This window comes from Epargyreus clarus, unplaced genomic scaffold (assembly GCF_041222505.1).
Source record: "Epargyreus clarus isolate Ecla_fem2 unplaced genomic scaffold, WU_Ecla_fem_2.2 ptg000016l, whole genome shotgun sequence".
Lineage (NCBI taxonomy): Eukaryota > Metazoa > Arthropoda > Insecta > Lepidoptera > Hesperiidae > Epargyreus > Epargyreus clarus.
The window spans coordinates 1,606,302-1,634,165 of NW_027332224.1; the positions used below are offsets into that span (position 1 = coordinate 1,606,302).

A 27,864-nucleotide genomic window follows, 5' to 3' on the forward strand; every position below is an offset into this window, starting at 1 on the left:
TAAATTTTGTAAACCATAGATATATTTTGTTTTTACATCTATTTCTATTACAGTCGACGAACTACAAACAAACATATTTAGAATTTCCATAAATATATACATCAAACAACTAAATGGAAGAGTACAGTGACTAAAACTTACAGATAATACAAAATATATTTACAACAGATTATAAATATGACTTTCATAAAACAACTCTACTTAACCTGTACATTATTTACAATTTTTAAAATGAAAATGCATGATTATTAAAATTTTTAGTTGACACCATAGATTAGTAAAGATACTTCGCCGCCTTGATTGAATGAAGCCACAAACGGCTTATTAGTAAGTTCTTTTTTTGAATTCTTGACAAATAAAAACATTTTTAGAGAAAATTTACGAATAAATAACTCATACTGTGTAATTTACATAATAAATAAATAATTATTTCAAATATTTTAGGGATATTTTAGCACGGAGACGTGGCAAAACTTTTTTACGCAACTATTTCAATTCTCAAAACTGGTTACCTTTTTTTGTAAGGAGTGAGTAATCTTTACTAATCTATGATTGACACAAGTTAAATATTATGTAAAGTATAATTTGACTCGTAAAAGATTCTAATCCACATTTTATTGTATCTCTCACTCGCACATTATAGAGAGAGAACGAGACAAATATAAATGTTGGATTAGAAGTTTCGTGTTACAATTTATTTTTAAAGATAATATCAAATTTATAATACGTGAGTCAAATTTATCAATATTTTTCCATTAATATTGTAATTTTTGCTTAAACTTTGACAAATATATCGTATTTTTTTTAGCTTAAACAGTATAATTAAAAAAACTTAGTAATACTTAACAATTTCTTTCATGAAATCCTGTTAATTATGAAATGAAATCAAAAAAGCCTCTAATTAGCAATTTGACCAATTTTAAGCAAAAAAATAAATTATGGACGCCATTTTAATTTTGAAACTTCAATTCACTCAGTCACTCGATCGATTTCAACGAATCTAACGACATTTCATACGTTATCTATAAGAATCTAATAATAATCCATTTTAGACTACCCCGTGACAAGAAATAGATAAATATTATAGATTTACTGTAATATTTTACTGAGGACTAAGCTGCAACCCCGCGGAAGTATGTCTCCCTACCACACCCTTCAAACCAGTACCCTTACCATGAGTTTTCAAAACATCCCACATATTTACGTTACGTTTACTCAATCCATTATTCTGTTCCATTTGCTTCAGTGGAGTGAGTAAACGTAACAATAAGTAAGTGCACAAGTCTTTTTGTTTGCCTCACATGTTTGCAAAAAAGAAAGACAAAACATAAAGCGCCATTTTGTCAATTTAGACATTTAATGTTACGTTACTGACACTATAGTTCTGATACAATCCGCTAGGGGCGCTGATTGGAAATTGTATGGGCAAATACGTAAACAAATACCAAAACAGTCATATTTGTCAAAACGTAAAAACTCATGGTAAGGGTACAGAACACAGCAGCGCTTAACACTGCTGTTATTGGGCAGAAATAGATGTGGTGGTGGTGCCGCTGGAGTCGAACCACAAAATCATTATTTTTTTTACGATAAATTACCTATTTAACTACAATACATTTTAACTAAAAATATACAAGTTTTATTACAACTAAAATAAATACATTATCTACTTCTATTTCTTACATATGTTGGGACAGACTGGGCCAAATGTCCCAGTGTCCCAGTGCAAAAATAGATTTTTTATTGCCGATTTTTTATATAATTACTATAATTGGTTATTTAATCGCATCGTTCACTTACATACCAAAAATGCTTTTTTATTTACTTATTCCAGAACCATGTATGAAGTCATCCACCATAATCGAATTTTGAAAATAAAACCTTTGATTTACATGTAAATAATACTTTCTTATACCTTATGTATAAAATTCTCATGTCACAATGTTAGTTACCGTACTCCCCCGAAATGGCTTTACCGATTTTCACCAAATTTTATATGCATATTCAGTAGGTCTGAGAATCGGCTCGTGCAACACAGAATTCTTACATCCCATCGCTACCTTCAAAGTTACTGTTATATTTAACTTTAACGCAAACTTTAACCGGGCTCTCGATGCAACCCACCCTTAGATACATATAAATAGTAAGAAGCGAGTATATAAGTAACGCACGAAAAACCTTACCTTCCGTCATAGATTAGTAAAGATACTTCGCCGCCTTGAAATTGAATGAAGCCACAAACGGCTTATTAGTAAGCTCTTTTTTTGAATTCTTGGCAAATAAAAACATTTTTAGAGAAAATTTACGAATAAATGACTAATTCTGCGTAATTTACATTATAAATAAATAATTATTTCAAATATTTTAGGGACATTTTAGCACGGAGACGTGGCAAAACTTTTTTACGCAACTATTTCAATTCTCAAAACTGGGTACATTTTCTTGTTAGGAGTGAGTAATCTTTACTAATCTATGCCCTCCGTAAAGTCAGCCAAAACCCGGCGCAATGCTTGTCAAAAACAAAATGGCCGCCCCAAACGTTGAAACCATTTTGGATATAATTATTATGCTTTATCGATGCTATTCGACGATTAAATTCGAATTACAAATCACTTAAGCCGCCATTTTGATTCTGTTTATTTTTTTACATCAAATACAGTTAATTTATTTTAAAATTACGTTTTTCCCTTAATTATTTTTAAATAGGGGATGATTTTCTTGCTTCTGATTGGTAGATCGAAGCAGATAACTTTGATGACTTTTAAAATTGAAATATTACGTAATTTAAGTAAATTGAATGCAATTTAAATCACTATTAATAATTATTAATCTGATTCAATATAATTACGCTGTCCGTCTGTTAGTCATACTTTCAAAAGGTATATCATCATCATCATCATCAACCATCATTACTGTCCCACTGCTGGGCACGGGTCTCCTCTCAGAATGAGAACGTTTAGGCCATAGTCCACCGCGCTGGCCAAGTGCGTATTGGTAGACATCACATACCTTTGAGATTTTTTTTTTAATAAATCTCTCAGGTATGCAGGTTTCCTCACGATGTTTTCCTTCATCGTTTATCAAGTGATAATTAATTTTTAATACGCACGTAACTTTTGAAAAATCAGAGGTGCGTGCCTGGGATTTGAACCTCGGACCCCTCGATCGAGAGGCCGTGTTTCTTAACCACTAGGCTATCACTGCTATAAAGGTCCGGTAACTGTCCGGTTTATTTGACTTTTTATATTATAGGAGTAGCAGACGAGCATGCAGTCCACCTGATGGTAAATATTGCCGCCCATGGACATCTGTAATCAACCCCAGATAGGATTAGATTCCTACCTGATGTCGGCCACAGATGCGCCGCTACCCCTGAGGACTAAGCTAGAACGCCTCTGTAGGTTTTTAAATAGCTGTAGTTATAAATAAAACGTTATTGTTTAGTAATTATTTTTTTCATATAATATGTGTTAATATGGCGGATTTCCTCATATAAGAAAGAAAAAAATATTTTGTTTACGTAAAAAGTATTTTCCCATTTTTTAAATTACATTTTGGAATACAATATTTAGTGAAACAAATCATACAATTTCCATCTACAAACTCTACTTAATCTAGCTACGAACAAACAAAAATAAATACACGCTTATTTTATATATTTATGTACAACAAGGAACATAATTAATTTAATTTATCTTATTGCTCACCCCTAAAATAAAAATTATTGATTTTTGAATAGTCCTTCAATCGTATCCAAGTTCGATTCCTGATTGATGCACAGTTGCTGTAAGCCACACCTATTTCAGTTATAACAGACGATCTGTGATGATACTGATATTTTCCTAATCATATATCAAAAATAAGTGTGACAATAGTACCTTCAAACTACAAAGTGTCCTATTTTTCTTATAACAAAAATAGGTGTGACAGTAGTGCCTTTGAACCAGAAACCTTCCAACTGCAGGGATATATGATACTGATATTTTCCTAATACAACAAAAATAAATGTGACAGTGGTGCCATCGACCTACCAAGGATTATTCGCTGCTTCTAAGTGATACTGATCGTCTCTATAACAAAAATAGATGTGACAGTGGTGCCCAACTTAAAACCAGGTCTACGTCACACTGATCTCCTCTTCATCACTTTCAGCAGCCGTACTATGGTTGTACAGCCCTTGTGCCATCAGCTGCAACGCCAACGGGTTCCGTTGACCTGTAGCCTTCTTAATCTTGGCGCGTTTGTTCTGGAACCAGATCTTGATCTGGGCTTCCGCGAGCCCTAACTCCGCTGCGAGGGCCTGCCGTCTTCGCTCTGTCAGGTAGCGGTTTTCAGCGAACTCGTGCTGTAAAGAAAATTCTGAATTAGTTTCGGTTTTTGGACTTTGTAAGTCTGTGTAAGCCTAATAACAGCATAATGCAGAGCTGCTGTGTTCTAGTTTGAAGAACGTGGTAAGGGGTGTGGAGGGTTGATTACAAAGAGCGAAAGTAGCCACTTATTGTCCGCGCCAAACTGCTAGTCCGCTCTGAATTTAGAAACGAGTCGCGTCGAATAGCAAATCATTGACATTAGCGGGACGGAGACAGCGCGGGACCCCCACGTACTATTCTATATTCAGAGCGGACTAGCATTTTGGCGCGGACTATACCATTAGGTGGACTGCAAGCTTGTGTAAGAAAATCGTAAGATTGCTAACAGAAGGTAGTAGAACTCTTTGTAGTTCGACTCCGGCAGCACCACAGCTATTTCTGCCTAATAACAGCAGTGTTAAGCGCTGCTGTGTTCTGGTTTGAAGGGTGTGGTAAGGAAGACATACTTTTCCGAGGCGTTCCAGCTTAATCCTCAGGGGTGGCAGTGCATTTATGGCGGACCTCTGAATCTAATCTTATCTGGGGTTGATTACAGATGTCCATGGGCGGCAGTAGCCACTTACCATCAGGTGGACTGCTATCATATAAAAATGTATCAGAATTAGTTATACCTTTAATCTAGCGAGTTGTGCTGCACTGAAGGCGGTTCTAGGTCTCTTCTCTTCTGTGTTCATCTTCTTTTTCATTCTTCTACTTCTAGGACCTGTGGACAATGACATATTCATAATTAATTTTAGTTTTTCAATATATTGAATCTCACAGAAGTTTAAATATATCGTTAAACAAACGCTATGTAAAAAGCGTACTATAAACTAATTGATTATTTGACTAATAAACAGTGTGGTCTGAAGTAGCTCCAGCTCCACATGTACCATTAGGCTAAGTTTGTCATTGTAAAATGATGTCTAAGTCCTTATTTAGGATTTTTTATATTTATATCTAACGATAAGGCAGACGGGCTACGTGGAAAGCAGTCACCGTCGCCTATGAACATTTGCAACATCAGAGGAGTCGCCAATGCATCGCCGGCTTTGGAGGACAACTCTTTTTGCACCCCTCTTGAAGAACCCCATCTCATAGCGCTCAGGGAATACCTCAGGAGGAAGTTCATTCCATTTCATCATTTCAGTTCATTTTGCACATACGCGGCAAAAATGACCATGCAAACCGAACCGTGGAGAACCGCCACGGGGCCAGTTGATGTGGATGGAACTTCATGGAAGGATCGGATCGATTATTGGCATTGACTTATCAGATGAACTGCTCTAACTGCCTAAAACAAGTCTCAGTGGAGAGAAAGAGATAGATAGACGTGTGAAAGGGACAACTATACATGGGAAAGAGACAACAATACCCAGTAATATAGTTAACGAAGTAAAGTTGGTAGAAAATTTCACGCCAATGAATAAACGCTGAGTTTTAATTGAATTAGTGGAACCCACGATAGAGTAATAATTCTTATTAGAGGGCCATAGACTGTGTATGGGACAGAAGTGGCAAGTCATTTTGATCCGCAACGGGTACTCAAGATACATTTTATAATTTCTTGGTCGTTCTACTTGCATGGGTCGTGGTCAGGCCGAAACTGGCTAGTTTAAAAAAATGGTAAGAAATGATAGGATTTTCTGGGTAGAATATGAAAAATGTTTTGTTAATAAGGACTTTCTTTAATATCAATCAGGTTAAAGTATCTTTGACATTTTTTGAAATTCATCCCTTAGAAGGCATACTACTCAATTGGTGGTTTGGTTTAAAAATTGACAAAAGTAACGTAATTTTTTACGCTGTTTTAATTTCGTTATTGCCGATTCGATCCAGTTGCATAATGTAATAATTGCAGTGTCTACATTCCGCATTAATATTACTTCTAAATGAAATTTACAATCTATGCCTCTATAGACTAAGCTATGTACCTATTATAAATAAGTGTTATCCATAACTAGTATTTTTTTTTATAATATAGTAGTAGTAGACGAGTATGCAGTCCACCTGATAGTAAGTGGCTACTGCCACCCATGGACTTCTGTAATCAACCCCAAATAGGATTAGATATTCCTACCTGAGGTCGCCCACAGATGCGCCGCTACCCCTGAAGACTAAGGTGGTACGCCTCGGAAGACTATGTCTCCCTTACCACACCCTTCAAACCGGAACACAGCGCGCTTAACACTGCTGTTATTAGGTGGAAATAGGTGTGGCGGTGGTGCCGCCGGAGTCGAACCACAAATTCTACCACCTTCAATTTGTATACTAAAAATAAATGATAGTCCTATCTATTACTAGTCATTGCGGACATTTCTATTTCTAACTGTTCTGTGGTCGCATGCCGCCATGTTGGTCTATTTAGTTCATTGAATAAGACGATTATATGTCATTGGTTGTTATTGAAGCCCTTAGAAGTTCTGTTAGAAGGGCCTCCCAGGAAGACATTCAGGGTTTCTTGGTGGAACTTTGTATTTGTCTCCTTTTTACAACATTGCGGAGGGTAATGTATACCTACACCTATTTCTACCTTTTTTTTTTTTCTTTTTCCGCACTAAAACCCCCCCGGTGGCCGTCGTCAACGCATGTTGGAGAACTCCGGGATCTCCGACGGAACACAACCGGAGCCCTCCAAGCGCGATGCCCCGATCGGGCTCTACCCTGGGGTGCTCCCCCAGGGTAGAGCTCCCACTCTTGCCGCCCGCAACCCCGGAAGCCCCCTTTTAGTCGCCCCCTACGACAGGCAGGGGATACCGTAGCCCTATTCTAGTCCTGGAACTACAGGGACAACACCTATTTCTACCTAATAACAGCGATAAGCGCTGCTGTGTTCTGGTTTGAAGGGTGTGGTAAGGGAGGTACTTTTCCGAGGGGTTCCAGCTTAGTCCTCAGGAAGCGATGCATATGAGCCCGACCGTAGTAGGGATCTAAACCTATCCGGGATTTATTACAGATGTCCATGGGTGGTAGTAGCCACGTATCATCATGTGGACTGCATGCTTGTGTGCTACTCCTATATTCTTTTTAAAGTCTCATTCTTTGTCACGCTGCAGCACAAACGGCTTGACGGATTAACATATGAGGTGTCGTTGGATTCCTCTAAATTGTGAGAGTGACTTATTTTATTTATGGTTTTAGAATAATTATTTAGTTTTAATCTTTCTTTCTTTGTATAACGTCTGAACTCAGTCTAATAATTATATTTTTTTGTTACATAAATGTCGTAAATTAAAATTCTTTTAAAAGAACACATTTCAAATGTCATATTAACCATAGTTAATAATAATTTAATATTACAGCAATATAATTTACAGCAGTTATAAATCATATATCATGTCGAACATAATTTAATCAAGTATTAGTATAATCACGTAAAAAAGTGTGAACTTTGTTATTTTTTCATTTGTGTTTTTTTTTTTAGTAAAATGAAAATATTTGGTTGCTTTTGTCTGTCAATTTTGAAACTTGACGTCATAAAGATAGAGAATGATAATAGAGCCTCATTTATTAGTTTTTTAAAGTAAACCAAAATAAATTAAAACTTCAAACAACATACGAAATAAGCAAGATTCACCTTTAGTTATTAAATTTTTATTTGTGATAAAAACAATAATAATAATAATATTGTTATTTATGGAAGAAATATAGTATTGTTATTAATAGGTATGTGTGAAGTTAATTTCCAAATAGGTTCTTTTTTACTTTCAAGTCCTTTTGTGCCAATATTTTACACCCATTATTAATAATTAACCTATCCAATGTTTTTTCTACCAAAGATCAAATTTTGACAATGTTTATATTATGAAGAAGTACTATTATCAAACGTTGATTTCTTGCAAAATCCGGATAGATTAAGTATTAATAACCGGCTTCTCTCAATAAAGAGTATCTCGTGAATATACTCAGAAGTAAATTCAATAAATTTCTAAACCTATTTCATTTACAACTAAACATAAAATAAAATACACGATAAACTAAACGCCACTTTAAGATAACTCCCGCAATTTATATGCTATCCTTATCATTATCAAGCAAACAATTGAGACAGAATGAACAACAATGAAAATATAGTCTTAATAAATCAAGATGAAATCTATTACTAATCTTACAGTAATTCTATTATATTCTACAATACTTAAATCACCCACTATTCACCGGTATATCTTACCGCAAATCTGTTTCCTAATATAAATGCGAATTTGTTTGTGTGTTTGTTTGTTTGTTTCTTTGTGAGTATGTTTGTTTGTGTGTTTCTTTGTATGTTTGTTTGTATTATATTCTACAATACTTAAATCACCCACTATTCAACGGTATATCATACCGCAAATCTGTTTCCTAATATAAATGCCAATTTGTTTGTTTGTTTCTTTGTGTGTTTGTTTGTTTGTTTTTTTGTTTCTTTGTATGTTTGTTTGTAATTTATTCTACAATACTTAAATCACCCACTATTCACCGGTATATCATACCGCAAATCTGTTTCCTAATATAAATGCGAATTTGTTTGTTTGTTTGTGTGTTTGTTTGTTTATTTGTGTGTTTGTTTGTGTGTTTCTTTGTATGTTTGTTTGTATTATATTCTACAATACTTAAATCACCCACTATTCACCGGTATATCATACCACAAATCTGTTTCTTAATATAAATGCCAATTTGTTTTGTTTCTTTGTGTGTTTCTTTGTATGTTTGTTTGTTACACTTTTACATATAATATATATATAATATTATAAAATTTGTCTTGAAATTTTGTATACACGTTGCTTAACTTTCAAAAAAGTATATTGAGTATATTTTATACTGAAAAAGTACTGTTCCCAAGGGATAGGTACATAAAAGAATATGATTAATTAAATTAGTTTTATTAATTAATGTAAATGGGCAGCCGTTCTAATTATTAATTAAATAAATAAACTATAACTGCGAGCGAAGCTAAGCGTAAAAGCTAGTCTTATATATAAAATTCTCGTGTCACAATGTTAGTTACCGTACTCCTCCGAAACGGCTTTACCGATTTCCACCAAATTTTATATGCATATTCAGTAGGTCTGAGAATCGGCTACTATCTTTTTTTCATACCCCTAAATGATAAGGGTTGTTCACCCTTAACATTTTTTTATTTATATGGCAACAACGTTTGCCGAGTCAGCTAGTTATAGTCATATTATTTATACAGATATAGATATAAACAAAATATAGGTAGTAATTACATATTCCTGAAAAAATACCCCACCTTTAAAAAGTGATTCCTAAATTGCATTTATTTAGAAATAAATTAGAATTCTACCTTAAACTCCTATTTCTAATTGTTGAAAACATTTTAAATCACACAATCTAGACTTCTAGACACGTTAAGGGCTAAAATATAACCGCAATCGCTATCATGCTATAAACACTACCTTCCCGAGGTAATAAAATTAGGAGCGGAAATAGCTATTTATATCCATCCCTTTCCCGCGCATACATTAACACTATCTGATGCATATACCTGTCTCTTTTACGTCGGTGCTAAACGCTGTACTTTGTAGACAATGTGCTTTATTTTCAGTTTTCACCCACGAAGGGTATTTTTCGAAGGTTTTTTTTTAATAAAGGAGTAGCAGACGAGCATGGATGCCGCCGATGGACATCTGTCAACCCCAGATAGGATTAGATACCTATCTAAGATGGGCTGCAGATTCACCGCTACCCCTGAGGACTAAGCTGGAACGCCTCGGACAAGTATGTCTTACCACACCCTTCAAACCAGAACACAGCAGCGTTACACTGCTGTTATAAGACAAAAATAAGTGTGACACCAGTGCCACCGCTCGAACAACAGAGAACCACCGTAACCACCTTCAGTTGTAAAAGCCACTGGCTTTTTGCAGACGTCACTGCAATTCCGGAGTACGGTATTTTAAAATGTCCGGTTTTCCGTACATAAAAATGCCTAGATAGCATTTAATTAGGTACTATATTTAGACGGTATATTTAAACAATAATGGACCTTAATACGAACACATAAATCACTGTTTAAGGGTGGAATTTGAAAAAAACACAATTAGGGTTCCGTGGTGAAATTGTTCTTTAAAACCCTGTGAAAAGTTTAAATTGTTGAAAAGATAGTTAAAGACTGTTTGTTTGTTGAAAAAACGTGTTTTAATTGTGAAAAGAGATTTAGAGACCAATATTATAAGGATTAGAATTAAGATGACAATTAAAATAAGGATGAACATTAGGACGAGGATAGGAATTAGAATGCAAATAAATAAAATAACAATAGAAATTTAAATTAAGCTGAGATTCGACGAGGATGAGAATGAAGATGAACATAATGAAAATAATAATGAGAATGAGGATGAACACAAGAATAAGAATCAGAATTCGAATACAACTTAAGGATAAATAAAATGAAAATATGAGAAAAAGGATGAGCACGAGAATGAGAATCAGAATGCGAATACAACTTAAATTTAAGAATGAAAAATTCTCAAAATGTGCATTATTGGTTGGTTAAGTCGAGTAGGTTTATTAGCACTTTCTAAGTCCATGTGTCTTCAAAAATAAAATATTACGATTCTGAAAAATAGTAATAAGTACGGAACGCAACCCGCGAGCCCGGTTCACACTTAACCATTTACGGCAGGAAGGAATAAATTCGCAGTGCGAAAAAACTTAAAAGCGAATGAACAATGTGTTTTATTGCTTTAAGAATAAAACTCAAATCGTCTGCACAATCTTTTGGAATCGTAATATAAAAGTACTACAAATCTTCGTAATAGAGTCTATTTTTGGGTGCGTCCAGGGCCGGATTGGGTGGGGCCCTGGGGCAATGGGGGCCCCTAATTATTTTCCTAGTTAGAATATTTTTTGAAAAGACTCGACGGAAAAGCTGAATGGGCTGCCGGGAGAAATTTGAGGTAAAAACTAGTCCTTTGTAATATATTTTTGTAAATATTAATGTTTTATTTCATGTTACAGTGAAAGCTTAGTACTTATATAAAAGAAATAAAAAATACTGTCAACAAATAAAATTATTTCAACACAGTTTGCAAAACACACTTAATACTCTTTGAAATAAAACTCATAAAATTATTTAGTAAGCTTATAAGCTGACCCGAAATTTGGATTTTTTTCAACATTGTAGGGGGGCCCTATCTTGTAGAGGCCCCGGGGCAGTAACTCCTCTTGTTACCCACTGAATTCGGTGTTCTCAAACGCCGTTTATCTACACTTCTACACTAATATTATAAAGAGGAAAACTTTGTATGTTTGTTTGGTTGTAATGAATAGGCACAAAAACTACTGGACCGATTTTAAAAATTTTTTCCCCATTCGAAAGCTACATTATCCACGAGTAACATAGGCTATATTTTATATGAAATATATTTGATAAATATATTTTGAGGCAGTACAAAGTTTGCCGGGTCAGCTAGTTACAGATAAAATAGCACTTTTAATTCGTATTTTTTCTTCTCTATTGTAGGGGCCCCTCTCATGGAGGCCCTGAACAGTACCCCCGCCCTAAATCCGGCCCTGCGCGTCTAAACGCCGTACATCACAGATAAAACAGCGTTTTTTATTCGTGTTTTTAATTAAACCTTGTGTGTTTTTCAGGAGTTTTTAGCGGGCGTGGCTTCCTGTAAGGTTTCTGCATTTGTCACTCTTCTACGAATTAAACGTACTGGCTGGTGAGTCAGATTATAAGGTTTGGGTTTTAGTCAGCAGTCGGTATGTGCCTTAATATCTATGAAATTAGTGCTGTTTGTCTTAATTAAGTGTTTCCGATTTTACTGTCAATTGATTTTCTGTTATGTTTTTTTGAGTACGTTATGGAAAGGATAATTGAATTTTATGTCTGTTAATCTTTTAGTCGGTTGATCATGAGGTAATTTTAGTTAATAAAACTTAAAAAAAGGGTAACTTTACAAAAATAAATATTTTTTCCAAAATTTATAAACTGTTCCGGTTTCGTTACTATTTTTATATAATACACACATAAATATCTATAACCATTAAACAGATAATTATTATAGTCTTCTGTATACTCATACACATCTAATTATGTCAATTGAAGATATACCTTGTGAAGTGGCAGTCATTCAAAAAGTGCTCTGTAAAGAACCTTTTATGAATAAAAAAATGATTTGATTTGATTTGATTGTGTAAAAAAAAATAATGTAAGTAAGAACTAAAAAGCATAGATCCAAATAATGACATAAAATATATATCAAACTAGGCTGTACAGCAAACCGGACCTTTGCCTAACATGAAAAAGCAAATACAAAATGGCGCCGTCAACCATTAATGAACCGGCAGAACATTAACAAACAACAAAAAGACATAACTAGGGGCAAACACCCCATTAAAATACCACTGCAACCCTAACGGGACAAATGAGGTCTGTAATTTATTTATACCAGTTGCGACGTATTCATTACTTGCAATTGGCGCCTTAATTCAAGTCACAGATAAAATATCTATTTTGCCACAGATTAGAAAAGTAATGGCAGTACCATAGACTAGTAAAAATTACTCACTCACAGAAAATGTGACCAGTTTTGACAATTGAAATTGACACTGTCATCTATTTTCATGTATCAAAAATATTAAAAAATGTAGTTTTTAGATCATTTACGAATGAAATGATATTTCTCCGCACTTATTCTTCGATTTCGTATTTTTGCACCACTTAACTGCGCATGTCGGCATTGTTCCGCGTAAATTACACCATGACAGCCATTAAACGGCTGACAGAACTGTCTGCCGTTTAAGCCATTTAATGGCTTCCTTCAATTACAAGGCGGTGAGATATCTATACTTATCTATGATAATAGTAGACGAAAACTGTTTTCTGATTTAAATAGTGTTTTAAATCACAAGACGTTCCAATTTAGTCCTTGAATCAAATTCCAAAAACCGGGAAATATCTTAACAAAACTATAGACTTAAGCATTATAGAATTACACATTAAAAATGCACGATTGATTGAAATAATTAAGAAATCAATGGGTTTATGAATGACAAACATCTGGCACTATAAGCGTTTATGGTTAAAACCGGTTCTCAATCAGGTCCAACGAGAAATTCGGTCGAAATGGACTGAAAACTCAGAGTTGATAATATTTAGAAATGACATTCGATTTATTTTGGATATGAAAGAAAGAAAGAAAACTGTTTTTTGTATTGTAGCTGTTATATACTTTTTATTATAAAAAAGAAACTCTTTAAAAAGGAAAAAAAAAAGTAAGAAAGGAAAGTACACTTTTTCTTTATAAGTAAAATGTTCTAAAAAAGATAGAAATAATAATAACACTGAAAATTATTTAAAAGAACCGCCAATATATTGAAACAGAATTTGCTCATAGCTGAACGCGTGCTACTTTTCTTATTTTAAATTCATAATTCAATTCTCAATTCAGGTGTAGTGTCTGAAGAAAGACACAGGAAACATATCAACTTGGACCTCAGGAGTAGGAACAAATCTGTGAGAAAATTTGAGAATAAAATTTGAATCACCTTTGATTACAGATTTGCATACAGTAGAGAGCACTTCATCAGTTATCCTGCAAGCTCCAGCTGCCTAATATTCCTTATTTTCATTACAAAATATCGCTAATTTTTATTGAAGAAACCTGTCAAAATCAGTTCATTTATTGACAAAATTGAGTCGATAAACTCATTATTAGACTTTTCACATTTTTTTCAATCATAACAAACTTATATTACATTCATTAGTTAAATTGGTTATATACATACCTACATATATTTTCGACGCGTTTTTGATATGACAAAAATCTTAGAAAATAATAATTTTAAATCGTGACAAATTACAATATTGATGTGCCATTTCTATCTTATATTAGCTCTATGGTACAAGGATATAAATTCTTATTATTACTGCCTTTTGACATCATAATCACAACACAGCCTACATTTGAGCCTGATGGCGGTATTGCGTGATTTTTTCCGATTCTAGCCATTCTAATTTCCCTGGAAAATTCTTTTACAAGTACAATTTAATTATTTCTATAATAAAACTGTTGATTAACGAAAATTTTAGTTAATTACGACCACGATACTATATTTTATGTTAAATACTTACAACTTAATTTATTAACGAATTAGAAACAAAAACATTTAAATATAATTATTATGTGTGTTTATATCACATATTAAATTTAATCTCTGTTTAAAAACGATTTTATATTTTATTTACCTATCAAAAAGAGTAGGTATTAGGTAGGTAGGTGTTTGATCACTGTCACACAAAAATAGAGATGGGCAAAACACCCGGTTTAAACCCAGTACTGGGTTTAAACCCGATAAATACCCGTTTATACCCTCCCACAGGGTATTTATTTGGGTATTTAAAAATGATTTCATAAAATCTGTAGACATTTTTTTAAAATAGTTCAAATATTTATTGAATAGATATACTAGAAGTTTCTACGGTATTTTCAACGTTTTTACATTTTTTAATGTTATATTTTTGAGGTCTTACCTACTTTTTTACCCGAGTGGCACAGAAAGATTATGTTTTTCGCGCATATTTTGTATGTTTGTACATCTTTTTAATACATTCGAATCTGATTAGATAAATTTCGACGGTTAAGGTGTCGTTATATTTGTCTAAAATACCAAAGTGTAATTTTTTCATAGATAGGCGTTTAAAAAAACTAAAAGGAATTATGAGGCCAATTGTAATAAAAACTAAAACTGCATCGTTAGATTTTTTAAAAACCGGAAATCGAACGAGTTCATTTAAAAAAAATATCACACCATATATTATTCCACCATCGCATGGTGTCGCTTACAAGGATCAAATTCTGGAAAGTAATGATATATGACAAACTAAAGGAAAAGTCTCATTTTGAAGAAAAAACACTTTTTTTCATACAATGTCATACAAAACCTTATTTTTTTTATATTTGAGCCTAACGAAGAGCAGACGTGCTACCTGATGGAAATTTGGACATTGTTTGAAATTTGTATCAAAAGCATAGGCTATTTGGCTTCTTACCTAAGTCTGCTTCTATAATGGCATGATAAAATGGCATTTTGGCGCTGTAAATGTCATTTTACAGTGCATATTTAGTACAGTATGATCATCAAAGTAATAATTGTGCTTAAAAATGGATAGATATGCATGAAAATAGTAAATACCCGAATAAAAACCCATTTTCGGGTTTTAACCCTATTTCTTCCCAACGACCGGGTAAAAACCCGGTTTATTCCCGATGGGTTTAAACCCTCTGCCCATCTCTACACAAAAACGACAGGATAAACAAATATACGCGTCGAATAGATAAACTCTTTTCTTTGGAAAGTATGTTAAAAATAAATGTCGTTTATATTAACTTTTTTTTTTTTAAAGAAACTTCTATTTCGACTTGCAAATTATATACGTACAAACTTAATTTACATTATATTTATTTTTTAGGGCCATTTTTATTGTCACACATGTATCTATATGCCCGCACGCGTGCTTCAATCCTATCGTGTCACGCACACGCACATTGCTCGCGAAGATACTGTAGCTAGTTATAATGTATGCGGAAGGAACATGCATGCACTAACGAGTGCGTGACAAGTTGAAGGTGGTAGAACCCTTTGTGGTTCGACTCCGGCGGCACCACCGCCACACCTATTTCTACCTAATAACAGCAGTGTTAGGCGCTGCTGTGTTCCGGTTTGAAGGGTGTGGTAAGGGAGACAGACTTTTCCGAGGCGTTCCAGCTTAGTCCTCAGGGGTAGCGGCGCGTCTGTGGCCGACCTCAGGTAGGAATATCTAATCCTATCTGGGATTGATTACAGATGTCCATGGGCGGCAGTAGCCACTTACCATCAGGTGGACTGCATGCTCGTCTGCTACTCATATATTATAAAAAAAAAAAAAAAAACTAAAAACTTCTTTTTTTCCCAACTGCGAATGGTAATGTTTTCCGAGCGTATGTGTGTATGTTGCATGTATGTATGTATGTATGTATGTATGTATGTTTCATTCTTTGTCACGCTGCAGCACAAACGGCTTGACGGATTAACATATGAGGTGTCGTTAGATTCGTCTAAATTGTGGGAGTAACATAAGTACATATTTTAGCAGTCGTCATTTTTTTTTTAATAATAAGTCTCTAGTAAAAACACAGTAGGTTTCAAAACTTTTTACTTTGTTTGTGTCCTCCTTTCAACAATTATTAGTCGTTACTTTTAATTACAAATGAGTAGAATGTTAATACCTTAATTATTTAGTTCTAGAACAGTTGCCGTGAGGGAAGGTTGTAAAAACATTGACATCTTGTTTGTGGCAATGGTTGCCAGTAACGTAATGCCGCCATTTTGAATTACGTTTAAAAAGAAAAGTAATTTCTAAACGGATTGCAAAAGCTTAGGTAATAAATGTCGATTATAACTTGAAATATTTTTGCGATAATTTTAGTTACTTAAGTATATTTTATAAATGATTCATTTAATTTAACCGATTTAAAAATGTACTTTGCGTCACTTTACAATTTAGACGAATCCAACGACACCTCATATGTTAATCCGTCAAGCCGTTTGTGCTGCAGCGTGACAAAGAATGAGACATACATACATACATACGAAAAACATTACCCTCGGCATTCTGGCAAAAAATAATAGTTATAACTTATAACTAATCAAGTTGTCTAACAACATCGTTAACCCCACACATTTTTTTTGTAAAAAACGTATGTTGATATGTATTTACGGATATTTTTCATGAATTCCGACTAGAATATTTGTTAACGTCCGTTATTAATAACCGATCTATCCAATTTCTTACCAAAGATCAACATTTGACAACTTCTGCACACTACAATTTTTTGTCACTTGTCAAATTACAATCGTTGACAAATGGATAGATTGATTAATAATAACGGGCAAACGTCAATGACTTCTAGATAGTCACTACAATCTATAAATTAATATCTTATCTTAGATTCCAAAGATACAATGTAACATTAAGACCGATTGTCTGTTTGTATCCAAGATTCTTAATTAGTCCCTTCTCCTTACTTGACAATTGCTTTTACAAAGAAACGTAGGGATGGGACGCGATCGATAATTTCCAAATATCGATAATCGATAAAATTTCATTTCTTTTTTGCTGTCAAATCCTTTCTATTGTAGCGTTTCAAATCAACCCGTTGAAAGACATACTTGTATACACAAATTCCATTAAAATAATAAAGCATAAAATCATTAAAATTATTAAACATAAATATTATTAAAATTACATACGTAAGAATACCGAGACAAACTATAATTCTTTATTTATTTTTATTGATTTAAAAATGTAAACCTTTTTAATAATACATAATATCTCATAATAATATTGGACGTAGGTGTCTAAGGATAGATAAATAAGTGTTTATTGCTTACTGTCACATTTCGACATCTGTCATAACTGTCAAATAAATCAGGAGTCATAACAACGTATTTTGAGATATATAATTGTCAGTTTTAATACTAATATCATGTTTATAAATAGTTAAAACAATCATTTAGTTGTAATTCGGTAAAATTATTCAAATTTTAACAAAATATTCAAAGAAAATAATCTACTACAATTAAAAGTTACTAAATTGTCACAAAAAATTGACAATTATAAAATTATTGACACAGTAACACTTGACAATAAAAACTAAAATTAGGTAATGATAGCATTTACTGAGGCCAATTATATAAAACACAAATTGATTTTAAATACTCAATAACAGTTTAAATAACAGGTATTACTTTTGATTGGTGGTATTCATTCAGTAATCGGTCAGTATAATGTCAGTAGATAATGAGATAATCAACAAAATATAAGTTTTTTTAATGGACTTGTTTTCGCCCCGTGTTTTAAACTCTACCATAAACATATTTTTGTATTTTTATGTATAACATTTAAGGTGCTCACTCATTATTTTTTATGATATAAGAGTAGCAGACGAGCATGCAGTCCACCTGATGGTAAGTGGCTACTGCCGCCCATGGACATCTATAATCAACCCCAGATAAGATTAAATAATACTACTTGAGGTCGGCCACAGATGCGCCGCTTCCCCTGAGGACTAAGCTGGTACGCCTCGGAAAAGTATATCTCTTACCACACTTCAAACCAGAATGTTCACCGACCATCCTGACGTCAGAATGGGCGGTGAACTTAAAATGTTGTTTTTATTCTAAATTATGAAGGAAGCAACTCTCTCGTCTTTGGAAGCAATGGGAAGCAACTTGGAAGCAATGTTTCGACACTATTTGAGAGCTAAATACGACTGTTCACCCGCCATTCTGACGGTCACAACACAGCTGCGCTTAACACTGCTGTTATAACAGAAATAGGTGAACTGTTCTCTACACTCACATCACAAGACCGTTCGTACCCAATTAAAACAATTATTCTGTAAAATCAGCTCTTCTCGAAACAAACGTAATCAAGCAATTATAGCAGTCATTTACCCAATATGGCACTCGATTTAAATGGAACGTAAGAATCTAATTAATTCTATTGTGGAACTTGTTTGTACACTATGCGTTATTTACATATTTTAACACTTAAACCAATTAAATTAATTAAAATATGGCCGTTTTAGTGGTAGTGAAGTTTTGTCAGTTTCTCTTATCGTTGTGTGATTAGTTATAGGTATTTAAAAAAAATACACCCGGTAGGTGTATTTTTGTTTTCATTGCAGTCCATCTTATGGTAAGTGGCTATTGCACATGGTCATTAATCAACCCCAGATAAGTCCTATCTGCGGTTGTTTACAGATGCGTTGCTACCCCTGCGGACTAAATTGGAATGCCTCCGATGAATGTGTCTCCCTTATTATAAAATCTGAGCACAGTAGTAGGTGGTACCTCTCCTGGCAAGCCGTGCAACCTTTCGGTAAAAAAATGTGAAATATTTATTAAATACGTTTACAATGCATTAAGTAAATTGAAACTATGCTTTTTAACTAAGTTCTGTTTTTATTATTAGGTATAAATTATTTTTTACTAAATTCTTATATACTTAATACGAAAATTAAGAAAATAATTATGTATATTTAAAGAACTTCATATAACATAAATCAAATTGAAATCGAAACAATACCGATTTTCCATATTATCGATAAAATATGCCCAAATTACCGATTCGTCCCATCACTAGCGTTAATCCAGCCAATACTCACGAATTTAATCGATATAGGTTCCAATGAGGTCTAAATTGACCCCTAATTGTAGAGGGCTATATTTTTTGTGCTATTTTTGTAACAACAAAATAAATTAAAACATTTTATTACCGGACATTCTGTCTCACGTATTTTTATTGTGCCTCAGATCAATTGTAATTGATACGGATTTTAATTAATTTAATTATTCATTGAGTTTCAATTGGTTAGTATAATTGTTTTTAATATTCCGTGGGAAAGGAACTATATTAATAAGACTTTTTATATAACTTTTTTTTATAATGAAGGAGTAGCAGACGAGCACGCAGTCCACCTGATGGGAAGGGGCTACTGCCGCCCATGGACATCTGTAATCAACCACAGATAGGATTAGATAATCCTACCTGATCGGCCACAGATTTGCCGCTACTCCTGAGGACTAAGCTGGAACTCGGAAAAGTATGTCTCCCTTACCACACCCTTCAAAACGGAACACTGCAGCGCCTAACACTGCTATTATTAGGCAGAAATAGGTTATCTATTTTGGTAATATATATTTCATATAAAATATAGCCTATGTTACGCGTGGATAATGTAGATTTCGAATGGTGAAATAATTTTTAAAATCGGTCCAGTAGTTTTTGAGCCTATTCATTACAATCAAACAAATAAACAAAGTTTTCCTCTTTATAATATTAGTATAGATTAGAGTTTTTGCTTATTCTTATTCACATACAGCCGTTATTGATAATCAATCTTTGCCTACCAAACTACAAAATTGGACATGGCAATTATGACATTACGGCAAAAATCGCAAATTTCGAAATGGGTTTTAATTAGATTTTTAATAAGGGCATCATTTAGGCATTAATCGATAGTTTCCATCGATATCGACACCCCATCCCTATCTTACCAGGAATCGCCCACCCGTTCCTCAGTTTTTGTTGTTAAGAATCTGTTAATAACTTGATTTCAGCTGTTTAGGCGGTCTACTGCTTTTTGTGATAAAGATTTATTACTGTTGCTTTATAGGACCGCATTGCTTAGTATCCGCGTAAAACTGCTAGTCCGCTCTGAATATAGAAATGAATCGCGTCGCCATAGCAAATTGTATGACTACAGCTCGCAACACCTTCAGAGCGCAGACTAGCTGTTTGGCGCGGACTATACGCTCTCGTTATGCATAGATAGATTGCTTATTAACAGACAGACGGACAAGAATACGAAATATGACCAATGAAGAACCCTTTGTTTTGTACAACCTTTATAGAACCCTTTTGGTTGGACTCCGAAGGCACTACCAACTATTTTTGTTATAACAGCAGTGTTAAGCGCAGTGTTTTGTTTTAAAGGCGAAAAGAGGCGTTTCACTTAGTCACACCACACCACATCTCTCTGCCTAAGAACAGCAGTGTTAAGCGCTGCTGTGTTCTGGTTTGAAGGGTGTGGTAAGAGACATACTTTTCCGAGGCATTCCAGCTTAGTCCAGGGTAGCGGCGTATCTGTGGCCGATCTCAGGTAGGAATCTAATCTTATCTGAGATTGATTACAGATGTCCATGGGCGGCAGTAGCCACTTACCATCAGGTAGACTGCATGCACATTTATCTTCAATTTTATAAAAAATATATTTCGAAATTGAACCCGGGACCTTCCAGCCATTGACTTTACATCACTAAGAAAACATTATTCAAAACGAAGAAACCAATTGTTTTAGCCACCCCTACCCACCCTTAATATTATTTCACCCTCGGAAATAAAATCAATTCCCTTCGAAGCCTACACAATTACCTAATAGCTTTTTTTCGAAAAACAATCTCTGTTACGTAAACATAAAGTTGAAAATCAAAAAACAAAATACATTGTGTGTTTAAGTAAAATGTGGAAAGAAAATTGTCCCTTATTGTTTTGTCAATAAGACGTATATTCCCATGATTACCTTCTAGTAGTAAGAAATAAGTTCTTAAGGGCTAAATTGAACCGTGTTTCTATAAAAATAAGGGATGATTTCAATTGTTAGAGATATCTAGAACGCGTGGAGTGAATACTTAATAGAAAATACACAAAGATTTCGAAAAAGGTGCGGTATTTTTATTGTATTGAATTGATTTTGAAAAAATGTGTTAGATCTTTTTAAAAAGATCTTTTTTTGATTTTTTTTAAGTAATAAAAACGATGTCCATAAAAAAATAATAACTGACCAAGTTCATATTGGACTCGCACAGTTCCATAACCCAAAATGTTCATTTTTTTTTAGGAATACTTAAAGAAAAAGGTTACTTAATGGAAAATACACAATACAGAAAGATTTCGATATAGATGCGGTATTTTTATTGTAATTAATTGATTTTGAAAAAATGTGTGACAAAAAATTTTTTGTTTTTTTTACCTAATATAGGAATAGCAAACTGAATGTAACTCACTTCTGCGTGTACATCTGTTAACCGCAGATAGGATCAAAATCCTACCTGAGGTCAGTCGCAGATTCGCGGCTACCCTTGAGGACTAATTTGGAACACCTCGGAATAAAGAGTTCTACCTAACTTTAAAATTATGTTTATCTAATTTGGAATGCCTCATACTCCATGACTATACGATTCTTATCGGTTCCAAACTTATTTGAATATATTGTTACTTATAAGAATGCTTCTTAGATTACTGAGGACTAAACTGGAACGCGTCGGAAAAGTATCTCTCCCTTACCACACTTCAAACCAGAACACAGCAGCGTTACATTGCTGTTATAACAGAAATAGGTGTGTCGGTAGTGCCGCCAGAGTCACCACAAAGTGTTCCACCACCTCACTTTACGCTTTTTTCAATTATAAAAACACTTTTTTAAAGTTTTTTTCAATTAAAAAAATGTCCACGTTAAAAAATAAATAAAAATATGAATAAGTATGTACCTTATGAATCATTTTTTTCTTTTTTAACGATCGTTAAAACTAAAAAACATCGCATGTCGACAGACATAAAAATAAAAGTGTAACACCAGGTGTATCGATAATGATGCGGTTGTCACTATACCCATCGGCCATTTTGCGGACACGCCCTTTTGTGAAAAGATAATTCAATTTTACTATTCTAATATACTAGTTTTAACCACGGGTTTGCTTGGTATATCACTTAAAGTAGCCTAGTGGTTAAGAAACTCGGCCTCTCGATCGAGAGTCCGAGGTTTAAATTCCAGGCACCTCTGATTTTTCAAAATTATGTGCGTATTACAAATTAATTATCACTTGCTTAAACGGTGACGGAAAACATCGTGAGGAAACCTACAAACCTGTAAGATTTATAAAAACATATTAAAATATCCTAAAGGTATGTGAAGTCTACCAATACGCACTTGTCCAGCGCGGTGGACTATGGCCTAATCCTTCTCATTCTGAGAGGAGACCCGTGCCCAGCACTCAGCAGTGGGATAGTAATGGGTTGATGAAGATCACTTAAAGCTATTTTTTTCATATTAATAAATGTTAAAGTTTTTTTTGTAGTGGTAGCAGACGAGCATGCAGTCCACCTGATGGTAAGTGGCTACTGCCATGGACATCTGTACAACCCCAGATAAGATTAGATTCCTATCTAAGTCAGTCAGATGCGTTGTTACCTTGTGGACTAAGTTGGAATGCTTTCGATATATCCCCCTATCTATGAAAGACTACATGTTTAAAAAAAGTCTCGTAAAAATCCTTATAGTGGTTTCCAAAATGAATCTAATTTGATAAAACAGAGCTTATACACGAAAAAAATACTTTTAAGAAAAAAACGGTTTTAGAATTTTTTCAGGACCTGTTGGTATCCTCAAAAATCGACGTACAGATAAACCGTAAAAATATCATCTACATTAGTAAAGTTTAACTAAAATAGGAAATGTTAAAACAAAAATAATTCATTAACATTTTCGAAATTATCTTTACCATTAAAACATCGCTACAAAGTATGATGCGATAATACGGTATCCCAGAATGCCTCACGTCCCACAATGCATTTAGCAGAACGCACAGCATTACAAAGTAGATATACAGAAAAAACCTAACACATTAGTCGGTTTGTCAGCAAAATGGCGACGCGATGACAGCTGTCAGAGAGACATTACAGATAAAAAGAAAAGGAATAAATATTGCACAGTGTAAAAAATGTTTTATTAGCTGCATTGTTAGGTTGAGAAACTACGAATTTTGAACATTCGCATATCAGAAGTCACCAGACCCGCGTCTCACGTCGCCGCAAATACGTGATTTAGTTATAAGTATATATGTTATTATAAGTATTATGTTTGTATTAGTATGTATGTTAGTCTGTAAGGTATATGTGATATGGACCTTGTTGTCTGTAATAAATGAATAAATAAAACTAAAAAAAAATAAGAGATATATTTTACCGAAATGTATCTCTCATTCTATGTAACTGTCTCATTCATTGCAGCGCTGAACACACAGGTAATGTTTGGTGGACATAGGTGTGGCGGTGCCGACGTAGTATAACCTGCGCCAAACTGCTAGTCCGCTCTGAAGTTACGCACAACTACAAGCATATATTCCTTAGCAACGTGTGCGAGAGCGGCGCTGTCTTCGTCCCGTTAATATCTACAATTTGCTATTCGACGCGACACGTTTCTATATTCAGAGCGGACTAGCAGTTTGGCGGACTATACCACTGAAAGTTCTACCTTACAAAATCATATCTTTATAAGAACAACAAAAACAAACAACAACCTGAACATAGTAGATAGAATTCAAATTATGACAACTGAACCTAGAGGTGACAACTATTTACATAACTAAATATGTATGTCTGTCCGTCATCCTAAATAATTCATGATAATATCTCACCTTCTTTCAACAGTGCAACGGCAATCAGTGTTTTATTTTCATTGTATGGAAATTTAGAAAAAAAGCGAAAAACAAACATTGTTTTTGATTTTGGTCAATTGTTGTTTGAAATAAAAAACTGCTGGTAAAGTGTGCGTGTGTGTCTGTGTGTGTAGCTATAAGTTATACTCTAAAGGTGGTAGAACCCTTTGTGGTTCGACTCCGACGGCACCACCGCCACACCTTTTTACTAATAACAGCAGTGTAGTGCTACCGTGTTCCGGTTTGAAGGGTGTGGTAAGGGAGACATACTTTTCCGAGACGTTCCAGCTTAGTCCTCAGAGGTAGCGGCGCATCTGTGGTCGAACTCGGGTAGGAATCAAATCTTATTTAGGCTTGATTACAGAAGCCCATGGAAGCCCATGGCCCAGGGCAGTAGCCTTACCATCAGGTGGACTGCATGCTCGTCTGCTACTGTATTATAATGATAGGGGTAAAAACACGTTAAAACATTTCGTGTTTCATACAATGTTTTATATATCATACAATGATATATAAAACTAGTTGTTACATCATTGGTACAGTGCGTACATTATATCATCATACAGTGCGTGCGTTCGGATGAATGGCTCAAATTTGGTGCCACGCCATCAACCCATTACTGTCCCACTGCTGGGCACGGGTCTCCTCTCATAATGAGAAGGATTAGGCCACAGTCCACCGCGCTGGCCAAGTGCGTATTGCTAAACTTCACACAATTTTGAGATTTTATTTTTTGGTGAACGCTCTCCATGCTTCTTAATAAGTTTTTTATTAAGCGTTAGTGAACATATATTGGATTGGCTAAACGCACTTGCAAACCTACACAAACCAACAAACGCTATCCACACGTTTTGATTTGTAACGGTTGCAAGTTTGACGAGCGTGTGGACATTGTATTCTTCGCTTTGAAGTTTTTGTTCGCAGGTGTAGTCATACAATTTGCTATGGCGACGCGATACATGTCTATATTCAGAGCGGACTAGCAGTTTTACGCGGACTATACCTATATGAATTTAAATGTTTCAATCTTTATTTATAAGGTTCGCGTACATTGGCTACTATTGCCTAAGCGATAGTTGCGGCTACCTTGTCGCTTAAGCTACTAATCAGTTGCTTAATCCGCTGCTGCTCTGTCCAATTTGTTGTTTGAGCGACCGACGATTGATAACTTTTCGAAAAATCAGTAATTCGTCAATCATTAACTAAGTAGATATCTATCTGATCTAAGTAAAATGACTGTATTTGAATGTATTAAGTAGTCGATTGAACTTGCGGACGAAACGGATAATAGAAATAATAAAAAAGTAAAAAATTAGGTATCTACAAAAATGAAAATGGAGACCATAATATCATACTCCTCAGGCGTAATCCCTATCCAATTAATGCTGAATCTTTGTTACCTTAATGCAGTAAAATATTAAGAAAAAGCACATAACTTCAGAATAAATAGTCGATAACAAAAATATAAAAACGATTGCAAATATAACGGCACAGATATCGGCGCTATCAGCTCTACATTGATGTTAACTCTATCATTCATACAACACTTAATTCCTTGAAAACAAAACACAAATATCAATAAAACGACCATTTACGAATTCGGAAATCGAAAAAATGACTCCTAATTAATGACATGACAATAGCACTAAAGTCGTAATAGAACTCTACCAAGAGAGTACTCTATGTTAAGATAAATGTAGTTAACCTGACTAGAATAAAATGAAAAAAATAACGACACCGATTGGTTGAAACAAAATGATAACTCCAAAACGAAAAAGGTAGAGACAGGTAACCATTATTATTATAAGTACTAAATAGAATACCAAATAATCTGTATCATTTAGCGACTGTAGCATCATTTAGCAATCACATATATTATATACTAAGCGAACAGAGAAAAAAAATAATGCAACATAAACATTAGTTATAAGTAGGCAATATTTTACTTTAAATTACTTTACGCTGAACACATCAGGTGCCAAAAAAAAAGAGAGAAGAAACTAAGAGTGACAGTTTAAAAAAAGAAAAAAAGAACCAGACAGGTGTCTTCATTTATCATAAATTAAAAAAAAATAAAACACATCACACCTATTTTAAAATAAAATAAAAAAGAAAACCTAACTATTGACACAAATTTGTCTTCAAAGTAGTAGAAAAAATAAAACTTACCAGAGCTAGGCCGATCGCTGTAGCGCGTACAATACACCCAGGCAGGCCATAGATTAGAATTCCCTGATGTCTGACTAGTATCAGTGCTGCCACAGGTAGACACAGCCCCACTGGACGTCGAGGAAACCATCGAACTAGCTGAATCTGGCCTTTTTTGGACCTCTGGGACCTTCACCTCTCTTTCCTTCTCGCCAATCGAAGACACCGTTTGCCGTAACCCACCCAACGGAGGTAAGGAAGAAAAGGAATCGTCTTTGGATTTAAGATAATCAAAACTGTATTTACTGTAATCTGTTTTGGATAAATCATATGGTTTGTAAAGAATGCTATGGTTCGGTCCGACGGGCTTCGGTCCTTCAATTTTGTTGGTTTTCCTGATAGCGTTCAACCCGAACTCAGGATGCAAGATGTTACTGATAGAAAACGGGACAGCGGTTGTCGGTTGACGGTTCCTCTTGTCCAAATCGAATCTTTCTTCGTTTATAACTGGTTTGACGTCAGGAGTTTCTGGGCGGTAGTATTGGTAGTTTTGGTTTTCTTCAGGGCTTGGTGGCGGAGAGGTTGGCACCTTCACGATTGTCATGTTTGACACCCTGTCGTACTTCTCGATCGTGGTGCAGGTGTATTGCGTTGGGGGGAACGTCATCGTATTCGAGTGTGGGGCTGGAACTCTGCCCGTTACCGGCCCCGGGCTGTTCGCCTGATTCGGACTGCAACGGTCTTCAAACGCCATTTTGTTTCACAGATACAAAGAATTCGGACAGCGGATTCGAATGACATTAATATTAATGCGACTGCGCCATGACTTAATTCCCGATTGACAGCTGTCAGTGAAACGTCAACAGAGCTCCGCTCGCGACGGCGGCCGTCGAACGACTGAAGCTAAACGGCTTATCAAGACACGCCCCGTACAAACAAGCTTTTTTCCCTTCTCTGTCCGTTTTGTGGGCGTCTGCTTTTCATTGCCTCGCAATGCACGGTGTTTTATCTCGTTCCCACGCGTCAAAGATTAGGTTGGTGTGAGAGGGATGGAGATACAATTGATTTAACCCGATTGTGTACTTTAGTGGGCATGGTAGATTTGTAATTCAGTTGTAAATTGCCGAGGTTTATAATGTATCAATATACAGCGCTGCTTCGAGCGCGGCACAGAATTTCAATTAAACTTTGACAGAATTATTATATTGATAGACAGCATTTTGATGAATTATTGAACGACATGTTCTTTTTACAAATTGCGCGGCATTGTCAATTAAGTTGTAGATTATAAAGTACGATTTTTTTAATAGGATCCAACGTGAATCGCTTAATTAATATATAATTAGTATGTTGATAATTATCGGGTAATTGGCAT

General features: G+C 34.6%; 1 protein-coding gene across 1 annotated transcript; it reads right to left on the reverse strand.

Annotated features, from left to right (window-relative positions):
- On the reverse strand, positions 1-27,401 carry LOC140748583 (segmentation polarity homeobox protein engrailed). Its single transcript, XM_073081407.1, has 3 exons — positions 26,511-27,401; positions 4,982-5,073; positions 1-4,345 (listed from the first exon to the last, which is right to left on the reverse strand). The coding sequence occupies exons 1-3, from the start codon at positions 27,241-27,243 to the stop codon at positions 4,118-4,120; spliced, it is 1,053 nt and encodes a 350-aa protein (XP_072937508.1). The 5' UTR covers positions 27,244-27,401; the 3' UTR covers positions 1-4,117.
- Positions 27,402-27,864: the final 463 nt, after the last annotated feature.

What these genes read in the sequence shown, in the direction of transcription:
- LOC140748583 (XM_073081407.1), bottom strand. Translation starts at nt 27,243, where the DNA reads ATGGCGTTTGAAGACCGTTGCAGTCCGAATCAGGCGAACAGCCCGGGG. An exon ending in CAGCGATCGGCCTAGCTCTG is followed by an intron (nt 5,074 to 26,510) that starts GTAAGTTTTATT and finishes CATTGTCCACAG; the next exon opens with GTCCTAGAAGTAGAAGAATG. An exon ending in CACAACTCGCTAGATTAAAG is followed by an intron (nt 4,346 to 4,981) that starts GTATAACTAATT and finishes TTTTCTTTACAG; the next exon opens with CACGAGTTCGCTGAAAACCG.